The sequence below is a fragment of the Solanum tuberosum genome, unplaced genomic scaffold, assembly GCF_000226075.1.
Source record: "Solanum tuberosum cultivar DM 1-3 516 R44 unplaced genomic scaffold, SolTub_3.0 scf00209, whole genome shotgun sequence".
NCBI lineage: Eukaryota > Viridiplantae > Streptophyta > Magnoliopsida > Solanales > Solanaceae > Solanum > Solanum tuberosum.
The window spans coordinates 135,549-147,695 of NW_006239134.1; the positions used below are offsets into that span (position 1 = coordinate 135,549).

The 12,147-nt window shown below is 37.7% G+C and overlaps 1 protein-coding gene across 4 annotated transcripts in view; it reads left to right on the forward strand.

Moving 5' to 3' along the window:
• Window positions 1–873: 873 nt before the first annotated feature.
• LOC102594470 (ribulose-1,5 bisphosphate carboxylase/oxygenase large subunit N-methyltransferase, chloroplastic) overlaps window positions 874–12,147 on the forward strand; it is a 48,660-nt gene continuing 37,386 nt past the window's right edge. For 3 of the 4 annotated variants that reach the window (XM_006355849.2, XM_015312566.1, XM_015312567.1), the window contains exons 1-6: window positions 874–1,011; window positions 1,372–1,475; window positions 1,977–2,040; window positions 2,125–2,235; window positions 2,331–2,390; window positions 2,814–2,930. In XM_006355849.2, coding sequence (XP_006355911.1) covers window positions 898–1,011; window positions 1,372–1,475; window positions 1,977–2,040; window positions 2,125–2,235; window positions 2,331–2,390; window positions 2,814–2,930 — 570 coding nt within the window. In that variant the 5' untranslated portion in view covers window positions 874–897. The remainder of the gene's footprint in view (window positions 1,012–1,371; window positions 1,476–1,976; window positions 2,041–2,124; window positions 2,236–2,330; window positions 2,391–2,813; window positions 2,931–12,147) is intronic. The other variant, XM_015312568.1, reaches the window with a different exon arrangement.

Below are 12,147 nucleotides of genomic sequence, written 5' to 3' on the forward strand. Positions count from 1 at the left end.
GATTTTCAATTTAAATGATAAAATGAAAATTTTAATTTAAAAATACAATACATGACATAATAATTTAAATACAAGATAACAATACAATACATAACATAATGATTTTTAAAATCACAATAATAATTTAATAATTCAGTAGATCGTTTTCAGATTTAACAATATTCGGAAAAAAAATAGTGTATAATCTAGAGAATTGTTGTGTTTGTGATTGCGGTTGTGCTTGTTGATTTCTTTTTCAATTTTTCGTAGTTGTTCTTTAAAATTTAGTATAAAATATAATTTTATACTAAATAAAGATTTTTTTTAAAAATATTTTTATATTACATGAAAATTATATAAGGTAATTATTTTGAAAAAAGAAAGAATGAGTTTATATTATGAAATAAGAAAATGAAATAGAAATAGAAATAGTAATATAATATTGAGGAGAGAGAGAAAAATTCATTTTTAAGAGTAAAATAAAGAATTGAGTTGGAGTTGGTTGTCTGAAAAAATAGAGAACTCTATATTTGAAGAGTAAAATAGAGTGTAGGGTTGGAAATGCCCCTTACGACATACTCTCTCTGTCCCTAATTACTTGTCCAGTTTTCCTTTTTTAGTTGTCCCTAATTACTTGTCCATTTTGACAAATCAAGAAATAACAAATTATTTTTACCTATTATACCCTCAATCAAATACTTTGAAAAAACTAGAACTTTTTGAAAATCTTAAGTTTTTAATTCATTCCCTTTATAATTAATAGGAATAAAATAATAAACTCACCATGTTAATAATTATTTTTTTAATAAGTGTGTTAATTCAAAAGTGGACAAGCAATTAAAAGGACATAAAAGTTAACATTGTAACGCCACCTTATAAGCCAACGCGCGAAATTTTGCATTTTGATTATCTTTAAAAATGCTAATATTCCATAGAATCATATTTTCAAACACCTGGCGGTCACCATGCTCGCTCCTCTCTATCATCCGTCGGCTCCGCTGCCAGTTCAATGTCTCCAATTGTTTATCTAAGGTTTTTCTCCAAACTCAGTCATCTTCCATCAACAATGTTTTTTGGAGTTGAAAATGTATCATTGTACATGGATGACAAGAAGCAAATGTTGATTTGGGATCTAGGTTATGTGTATTGTGATTATGCTTAGGCAAAGTGTGTGTTTTTCGCACCCACAATTCCTTCTGTCTCCTCTCTGTTGATTACTTTATTTTTCTCTAGTTTCTGTCTACTTATTACTCTTCCCCTCAGCTCTTATCAATCGGTTTTGCTTAGTTATTGTAATTTTCCCTATTTCAGTTCACTGTTGTTGAGAATTTGGTGTTGTGTTTATTGCAGACGTGAACAAGTTGCTAATTTTAGTTGTCCCTTTTGGTACAGTCCTACATTGATGAAGAGTGTAATGACTTTTTACTGTGGTTTGAACACAAGGCAGGGGTGGAGATATCTTCCTTGCTTTTAATTGGAAAGTCCGCTAATGGAAGGTTAAGTTCTATTTGTCTGGCATAGGACATTGTGCATTTTCTATGATAACCATCTGTTTGTATTCTTGTGAATGTTCACACGAAGATGAACAGTTGTGAAACTTTATGTTCTTAAGATTGATTTCTTTTTACCTTCGGGGTGGCCTAGTGGTTTGGGTTTGGGACTTCCAAGCAAGGGGTTTGTCTTCTGGGTCGAGCTCGTCGCACCGGGCTTGCCTAGTGTGGGTTACCTCTCCTATGTGGTTTGCGAGCTATTGCATAGGAGCGGGGTTTTTACCCTGTGCGCACCTAAAGGGTAGCGGCTGCGGGTTTCCTTGTCATCAAAAACAAAAAAAAATGATTTCTTTTACCGTCTTTCACAAAAAGTAAATCCTTGTTTTTCTCGGGAAGGAGTTCAAAATCCTGCTGACCGGGAAAATATGTTGGGTTCATTGTACTGTGTTATGAGACATTCTAATAGCTTTGACGGTTAAGTCAAGTCACTTTCCCTTCTATATGCAGGTCGCTCGTTGCTCGTCACCCTATAAAACCAGGCGATTGCTTGTTGAAGGTTCCTTACAACGTGGTATGTGATTCTTTAACTGGAGGTCTTGCAATCGTTTAATTGGTTCTGTTACTGTATCTGACAGAACTTACATTCTTATTGCAGCAATTGGCCCCTGATAACCTTCCTAGAGGAATCAATGCATTATTAGGAGATAATGTGGGCAATGTTGCTAAAGTTGCCTTGTTGATTTTATATGAGCAAAAGTTGGGCAAGGTACCATGATTTTGCGTGACTTTGGTTCAGATAGTAAGATTAGAGGCCCTGTTGTTTGAGTATTCATGACCTCTGTCCTGCTGTGTTGTTTGCAGAAATCGGAATGGGACCCTTACATTTCTCGTCTTCCCCGGCCTGAAGATATGCATAACACAGTAAATTTCATTGATAATATGTGAACATTTCCTTATTATGAATTCTAGTTTCAGTTCATTTCTCTTTAACACTTCTTCTTCAACTTGGTGGGGGTACACCTAGTTTTCTACCAAAAGATTGGAAGAGGGAATACCCCTCTAAATGAATAAAACCCGGGATGGCATTGTGTCAATAAGAGTCAGGATAAAGGAATTTTTGGATCATTCTACTAAGTTCTAGGGATCCATGGATTTTGAGAGAAGACATTCCATTTCTTTGTGACATCCGAGTCATACTGAGAGGCTGTATTCACTGGAACGAGATTGTGGAGAAGGGGGGAAAATATATGTTTATGTTTGCGAGCAAGGAATCTGATTCCAGAATCATATGTTGGAAAGTTGTTATTTCAGCAAAGTTGATATGAGTTGGTTTAAAATTTGCAGATATTCTGGGATGACAATGAGTTAGAGATGATTCAACAAAGTTCTTTACATCAGAAAACGATTATGCATAAGCTGTTTGTTGAACAAGAATTCTCAACAATTAAGGAGCTTAAAAAGGTATCTATATCTTTGTCAGTTTGTTACTTCACATGTTGAACTTCATTGTAGTTTTACTTGCCTGTGGTAACAGTATCAACATCCAATTTCTCCATTTCAAATCTCGTTAGTGCTATCCTGATATAAATGTTACCCTAACTGATCACTGATCACTGATCAGTAAATGATTATAGTCACTTTATGTACCCTACAACAGTGATGTTGATCTTATCTAGGAATTGTTGAGATACATTTACCATCAAGAAGAAAAAAATGAAGATATCAGACCTTTATTCTCTTATACCAAGATGTTATTATTAGTGATATAAGAAATAAGTTATGGATATTTAGCTGCCGGAGATTTAACCCAAGTCAATTTTTTTCAATAATGGTAACATTTTATTCATCAGCATAAAAACTATAATGGTAGCAATATTTACAAGCTACAACCTTGTGTACTTTACAGGGCTTCCAAAAATTGTAGAATAGATTCTGCATCCTCTACAAAGAAGACTCTTTACACCAAAAATAGAAATTTAAAATACAATTCACTTTAACTACTTGTATGAAGCTACTCCTATCTTCAAAACATTTGTTGTTTCTTTTCCTCTATATGGTTCACCAAATGCAAGATGGAATAATCCTTCAGCACTTCTTCTGTTTGGCATGTTTTCCAGCATAGGTCCAATATCTCAATAGATCACATGCATTTCCTGACATTATACATTTTCAGTTTACCAGGGCCACAAACAGATTCCATAGTTGGGAAGTGAAGATACAGTGAAAGGAAAAGATGGTTGTTGTTTTCAGATTCAACTTTGCATAGAAACATCTAATTTTAACTGCATACCCACTCTCTGTAGATTTTCCTGAGTTAGACAAGTCCTTCTTGCTACTAGCCATGTAAAGCAGTTAACTTTGCAAGGTATCTTGAGCTTTCAAATCGGATTCCATGGCCAGTTGATGTACTGTTGTCCAATATTGGAATAATATGCATATGCCTCTCTGACCGGGAGAACCTTCTTGTTTGTGCCTTCCCTTATCATGGTATCTTCATTATCCTTTGGCGCTTTCAATCCCTCCAAAGCTTGATAGAAATCAGCCACTATCCCCAGTTCCCAGTCATGTAATGCTTTCCTGAAAGTGAGATCCCATTCACGTTGGCTCCATACGTCACTGGTAGTTGCATTATCTTGCAGTAATAACCTAAAGATATCAAGGAACATGTATCTCAAGGGTTCATTTCTTACCCATTTATCAGGCCAACAAGTTTTTCTCATACCATTCCCATGGTAAAATCAGTATTAGCTGCAAAATCTCCCATAAAGCTCTGATGAATTTCCAGTTATCCACCCCAAAGGTTGTGTTGATAGGTTTAGGCACCACACCATTGTCCCAGTTTCCCATATTTTTGTGTTATGACCTCCCTCCACAAGCTATTTTCTTCTTGCCATACCTCCATAACCATTTGGACATTAAGCTCTTGTTATGTAATCTAAAGTTTCTTATTCCCTAGCCTCTTGTTGCTTGTTTGTGATTAGTCTTTTCCATCTCACTAGATTGTTTCCTTTTTTTTTTTGTGTTACCATGCCACAAGATATTTCTCCTAGTAGCATCCAACCTCTTCTCAACGGCTCCACCTTGGAAGGGAGTGGAAATTGAACCACAACATATGTAGGCAACACATCAAACACTGAGTTTATCAAAGTGGTTTTGCCTCCAAGTTACAGAGACTGTGCCTTCCGTCTGGCACAGTTACGAGTATATCATTCCATATCTCCATTGCTTTTGTCTTTGATCTTAGAGCCAATCCCAAATATTTTGTAGGTAATGTTCCCACCTCACACCTTAGGATACCAGCTAAAATAAGAGTTTCTGCACCTTCTTTTACAGGATATACCTTACTCTTCTCCGAATTTATATATAACCCTGAAACAACTTCAAACAAGATCAATACTAATCTATTGAGTCTGACATTCCCTTGGTTAGCTGCACAAAAAATCTATGTGTCATTAGCATACAAGAGATAGGTGATGGCTAAAGCTATTTGTCAATCTGGTGTTTATCTGAAATCCCTTGATCCAACCATTTCTAGTAGCTTTCTCCATCAGGTTGTTTATCCCCCTCCATGGCAATAATGAATCAAAAAGTGGACAAGAGGTCTCCTTGCCTGAGTTCCCTTTAAGATGGAAACAAACCTTCGGGGCTTCAATTGATTTGCATGGAGAAATTGAATCTAGTTATTTCCTGTCAAATCTCATGTCCCTTAGTATATTTGATAGGACTACCTAATTAACATGGTTAAAAGTTTTTTGTATGTCCGTTTTGCATAGTAACCCTGGAACCTGTCCCTTCATTATAGAGTTCACACTCATTTGCAATTAAGGCAACATCCATTAAATGCCTCCATTTAATAAATGCCATCTGTTGTTTGCTTTATGCACCACTTAAATATTTTAGCCAAAAGCTTTGGGATTATCTTTTACTCACTGCCAATTAAGCTAATAGGTTTGAATCCTTTAGCTCTTTGGCCTCACTCTTCTTAGGATCAGTACCACATGCAGCATTGAAGCTATGAGAAATATCGGTGAAAATATTATTGAATTGTGGTTCTACATTATTACATTGAGACCTTATTTATAGATTAGGGGTGTTCATGGTTCGGTTTGGATCGGTTATTAGTTAAAACCAAAACCAAACGAAAAAAATTATTGCCGGTTTGGTTCGATTTTTTTGGTTTTTCCAGTTTGAAAGTAATAAATCTTTGAGGTCACTGGTATTCATATCGAGGTCCCTTGGCCGAGAAGGTGGCTAGGTCTGAGCAATCTCTCAATTTTCTATTCCATGGTGTCCACTTTCTCACAAACATTACTAATCGATTTGGACAATGGTTCATTACTTTTCTGAATGCTCTATGGATGAGAGATGGTAAAGCACTGGCCAGCTTCGTTAGTTGATTGCTATGATCATTGGCCATGGTTGCTAGTGTGGCAAGGTCTTGAGTAGAGGGTCTCATTTCTGAAGTGGATGGTAAACTGGGTTGAGATGCAGATGTTTCTCCTCTTTGTTGACTTGTTGGAGCGTATCTCTCCCGATTCTTTGTCATGGTATAATGGTAATCGTTGGCCTAAATTTAACAAGTTTGTCTACCCTTTTTATGTATGTGCACCCTGTATCTACACACAAAAATGTGATCATTGTTGGGTAAGGTAGAGCTCCTTTAGATTTCTGTGTTGCCCGCTTTATTTTTTCAGCCATGATTTGTGTTCATACACCTCCATTCCTGTCATGAGGTGAGCTATCAAAACGACAGCTTCTATAGATACGCTCACAGAGTTTCTTGAAGGCCTTAGACTTCTTTGCACAAAGTCAAACCATACTTTCACTTGTGCCTATTTCGGAGAATCTATTGCAATGACTTCAACTACCCACACATATTGACTTCAAATTGATGTTTAGTGGTAGGTTGAGCTGCTTTTTGGAACTGGTATACATGACCACCAAAAAAAGTAGAGTGATCCAGGGGTAATAGGAATTTCCTTTCCTCTTACAACCACAAATGTTATGGATGGGCTTGTCTCTATATCCTCCTGTTGCCCTTGCTTGTCCATTTTGGCTCAATATGACGCATAGAACTCCCATACCATTTCCGGAAAATATAGATCCCGAGGAGTTAAGATGGTGATCCACTCATGTTCCTCAGTTTGAGTTGATATGTTGTGGAGGTCTTCATTAAATGACTCAACATCCAGAACAACAACCTGCAAGATGCCTGTTGGTTCCTGCAGGATGTCTGTTCCTTCACCGGTGTGCTTCAGTGCTATTTTTGGGGCTTCAAATCCATCAAACTTGCTATTTGCAAGGAATGCCTGCATCCAAGAGAACTAGGGCCTAAAACCCCTTCAATTAGCATTAAAACAAGACAATAATTTATGAATTTGGGTCTAATAAGTCGGTAAAATACCAACTCATCAAAGGTTTAGCCTCTTTTCAGTATGGGTGATAGGGTGTGCTTCTTTATTTCTAGTGATAAGTCTTTTGAATTAATCAACATTAGTGAAGGTCCATTCAGGTGGTTCTTGTTCAAACAGTTCAACAGTCTGTTTATAAGTAAGATCAAGATCGACGAAGACTTTCTCAGGTGGGTCTGCAGTGTAATGAAGTTAGCATGCAGAGGTGTCGGGGACCTCTACAGCAGATAGGGTCGTCTGAAGAAGGGGATTTATTTAGAGTTTATTTGAATCTTGTTTGCCGATGACACACTGATCTTCTGTGAAGCTGAGAAATCCTAAGTGCAATATCTTAACCTCGCTCTTATGCTTGTTCAAGCCATGCCAGGACTCCACATTAACATGTCTAAAAGTATTATCTACCCTGTTAATGAGGTCCCAGACTTGGAGAATTTGGCAGACATCATGTGCAACTCAATTAGATCTTTTCCCACTGCCTATTTGGGGTTACCACTGGGTGCTAGTTATAAATCAATTGGGGCTTGGAGTGGTATTGTGTCAAAGTTTGAAAGAAGATTGACTTCCTGGCAACAACAATATTCCTCACTAGGGGACAGGGTAACTGATACGAATGCTCCTTTAAGGACTTACTTTAGAAGAAAATATAGGCGAGCAACATGTGGAGATAATCTATCTTAGTTTATCTGTCGTACTTTCTTTGTATTAAGTAGGATAGAATATATAAGCAGTAATTATCTATAGTAGTTATAAAGTAGAAGTTATTACCAGCCGGTAGCAACATTTATTTACAACAGTAACTGTTTCTATCTCTATCTGTTAGGAGTTATTTATGTTTACTATAAATATTTGTATTGTAGGAGAATTCTGGGAAGGAAAAATATTATTATGTCTTTATATCTGGAGATTTGTCCACTCCATACGGACATTGTTATTGGTTAATGCAGTGTTTAAGATTCTTTCACTTTATTTACCCACTAAAGTTTCATTTTCATTTCGTTTCATATTAGTTTCTATCATTTTGGTATCAGAGCAGACTGATCCAATATGGTCAATACCAAATCTTCTACGTCGCAATCACAAGAAGACGTTCCCAATGTTGAATCCCTTGCGCAACAACTATCTGCTATCGCATCAAGACTAGTCACACCTAACAAGAGGAAACCAATCATCGAACTCGTAACAGAGGAAAAAGTGCAAATGTTTGGCAAGAAGAGGAAGAAGACATCGATAATACAGGGTGGCCAAAAAATCCTCCTGGGAGGCCACACACTAAGATGGATTTTCCAATATTTGAAGGAGGAGACCTTAGAGGTTGGATTTTGAAGGCAGAAAAATATTTCTGCTACTACCAAACTCCAGATGAACACAAAATTGACATTGCTGCTATGTATCTGGAAGGTGATGCGCTTGATCTCTTCTCTTGGATCAATCGTGAACGAACTTTGCTCTATTGGGAAGAACTTGTTAAAACATTGCAAGAAAATTATGGGCCTGCGGAGTTTCAAACTGCGGACGAGCATCTGTGTAGCATCCGCCAAACTGGTTCGATACAAGAGTATCGTCAAGAATTTGCAAAACGTTCATCTAAAGTCACATACTGGCCAGATCACTGTCTCTTAGGGGTTTTCATGAATGGGCTTAAAGAAGAACTCAAACTAGATGTGAGAATTCATAAGCCTAGAACTGTTTATAAAGCCATGAGCCTTGCAATGGAATTTGAGCAAAAAGTTAGTTCCAATCGTGGGCATAAGTCTCAATGGTCAAATCTGTCACGATCCAACACAATCCAAACTGGTTCTGCACGTGATGTTCCTTACCAATTAGTAGGCAACTAACATGTATCACGAACCAATCCGAATTCTGCACAGATGTCTCCTCGTCCTTCTCCGAATCGTGCTTGGGAGATAGAGAAGCAAAATCGCATAGCCAAAGGACTCTGTTTCAGGTGTAATGAAAAATTTGCGCCAGGTCACCGTTGCAAGGCAATATCTCTCACTCTTATGGAGGCAAATAAGGTGGTGAATCTGGAGAACAAATATCAAGTGACATTATTGATGGGGATGCAGGTACAAATGACCTTGCTGAAATTTCATTCCACGCCTTTCTAGGTAACACAACAGGCACAACAATGAAACTTCAAGGGACCTTAAATGGACGCAAGGTGCTGCTTCTGGTTGATAGTGGGTCATCCCACAATTTTATCTCGGAAAAAATTGTTGAAGAATTACAGTTGCCTGCTCAAGTTGTGCCCTATTTTGGAGTTCAGATTGGCAATGAAGATATCATACGTTGCAACCGTTGTGCCAAAATCTTGTTGTGAAATTCCATGGATTAACTATTGATCAAGATTTTTATCCTTTCTCTGTTAGAGGAGCAGATTTGATGCTTGGAATTAAGTGGCTTGCTTCTTTAAATACAGTTCAAGCTAATTGGAATGAGATGTTTTTGATTTTTAATTTAAATGGGAAGCGATATAAACTTCAAGGGGTTCCACAAGAATCAAATGCACCAGTTGCTTTTTAGTATTTCTCCAAGGAGGCTGATACTTCAGGTAATTCCCTACCCATTGATATTCAAAGCTTGCTTCATAAGTTTGAATCAATTTTTGAAGAACCCAATGCCCTACCACCTTTTCGTCAACACATTCATTCTATCCCTTTGATTCCTAACTCAAGACCACCCAACATCCGTCCGTATCGTTATCCGTATTTCCAAAAATCAGAAATTGAAAAACAAGTTTCTGAATTACTCCAAAAGGGTTTTATAAGGTCAAGTACCAGTCCATTTGCTAGCCCTGTCCTTCTCATCAAGAAAAAAGACAATACATGGTGTATGTGCATTGATTATAGAGGTCTCAACCAAATCACTATTCTAGATAAGTACCCTATTCCAGATATTGATGAGCTTCTGGACGAATTGCATGGAGCAAGTATATTTTCAAAGATTGATTTGCATTCTGGTTACCACCAGATACGTGTCGATCCAGTCGACGTTCATAAAACTGCTTTTCGTACTCACTCTGGACATTATGAGTTTACTGTTATGCCCTTTGTCTCACTAATGCTCCTTCGATGTTCCAATGTGCTATGAATGATTTGTTCAGACCACATCTGCGCAAATTCATTCTTGTATTCTTTGATGACATCTTGGTATACAGACCTTTGAGCAACATATCAGTCACTTGGAACTTGCTCTCCAACTTTTGAGAGACAATTGTTATAGTGCCAAAACTTCTAAATGCTCATTTGGGCAAGTCCACATTTCTTTTCTGGGTCATGTGATTTCAAAAAAAGGGGTTGGTGTTGATCGGGTTCAAGTTCAAGCTGTCTTGGAGTGGCCAGTACCAATTAATGTGAAGGAGTTACGTGGATTTCTTGGGTTAACAGGTTATTATCGCAGATTTGTGAAGGGTTATGGAATGATGGCTCGACCACTCACTGAACTTACCAAGAAAAATGCTTTTCAATGGTTGAACTCAGCAGAGAATGCTTTCCAACTTCTAAAGCAAGCTCTAACAATTGTTTCGGTACTACAACTTCTAGATTTCACTCAACCATTTTTGGTGGAATGTGATGCTTCTTCAGAAGGAATAGGGGCTATTCTTCTTCAGGATGACCATCCTATTGCTTATTTTAGTAAGGGACTTTCTTTTTCCAGTCGTTTGAAGTCTACTTATGACCGCGAATTGCTTGCTCTTGTTTAACTGTTGCTTGTTTTAGTAAGGGACTTTCTTTTTCCAGTCGTTTGAAGTCTACTTATGACCGCGAATTGCTTGCTCTTGTTTTAGCTTTGCAGAAATGGAAACACTACCTCTTGGGCCATCATTTTTATGTCCGAACAGATCATTGCAGCCTCAATTATCTCCTTTCTCAGCGTATTACTACTAATGAGCAACAAAGATTATTAATGAAATTGCTTCCCTTCGACTTCACAATTGTTTACAAAGCTGGGAAAGACAATTTGGGAGCTGATTCTCTTTCAAGGAGGCCATTAAATGCTGAATTTCTGGCTCTTGCTATTCTCGTGCCGATGAATTTTTCCAATTGGCAAAATGCTCTCCAAGCAGATACATATACTCGTGAGATTATTCAAGCTATTCACCATGATCCTTCCTGACAACCAAATTTTCATCTTGTGGATCAGAAACTTTATTTCAAGGAAGGTTGGTCGTTCCGGATCAATCTTCTATTCGACAAAAGCTTTTCTCAGAGTCTCATGATACACCTTCTGCCGGGCATGGAGGATATTTAAAAACCTTGAAGCGCCTTTCCTCCAACTTTTCTGGTCAAGAATGAAGCATGATGTTAAGATTTTTGTTCAGAACTGTTTGGTTTGTCAATAAGCCAAATACCAGGCTCTAGCACCTGCTGGACTTCTACAACCCTTGCCTATACCTAAAGGAATTTGGGAAGATGTCTCACTTGACTTCATTGTAGGACTTCCCAAATCGGATGGTTTTGATACAATTTTGGTTGTCGTAGATCGTCTCAGCAAGTATTCTCATTTCATCCCACTTTCTTATCCATATACTGCCAAGATTGTTGCTAAGTTTTTTTGCAGAGAAATTGTGCGTCTTCATGGCATTCCTCGGTCAATTCTATCTGATCGGGATGTTATCTTTCTCAGTGCTTTTTGGAGATACTTGAGGCTGCAATGATCTCGGTAAGAATGGGTACCTCTTACCACCCACAATCTGATGGACAAATAGAGGTTGTTAACAGATGCTTGGAATCGTATTTACGATGCTTTGTTATGGAGCAGCCTCGTAGATGGAGTCAATATCTACCATGGGCAGAGTTTTCTTTTAACACGGGCTTTCACTCATCCACAGAAACTACCCCATTCAAAGTTGTTTATGGTAGGGACCCTCCATCCATTTCTCCTTATGTTCATGGAGAAACACGCATTGCTGAACTTGAAGAACAACTTTTGAATCGTGATGCCATGCTGAAAATTCTCAAGGATAACCTTTTAAAGGCTCAAACTCGAATGAAACAGCAAGCTAATTCTCATCGTCGAGATGTTACCTTTCAAGTGCTGAAAATTCTCAAGGATAACCTTTTAAAGGCTCAAACTCGAATGAAACAGCAAGCTAATTCTCATCGTCGAGATGTTACCTTTCAAGTGCTGAAAATTCTCAAGGATAACCTTTTAAAGGCTCAAACTCGAATGAAACAGCAAGCTAATTCTCATCGTCGAGATGTTACCTTTCAAGTGCTGAAAATTCTCAAGGATAACCTTTTAAAGGCTCAAACTCGAATGAAACA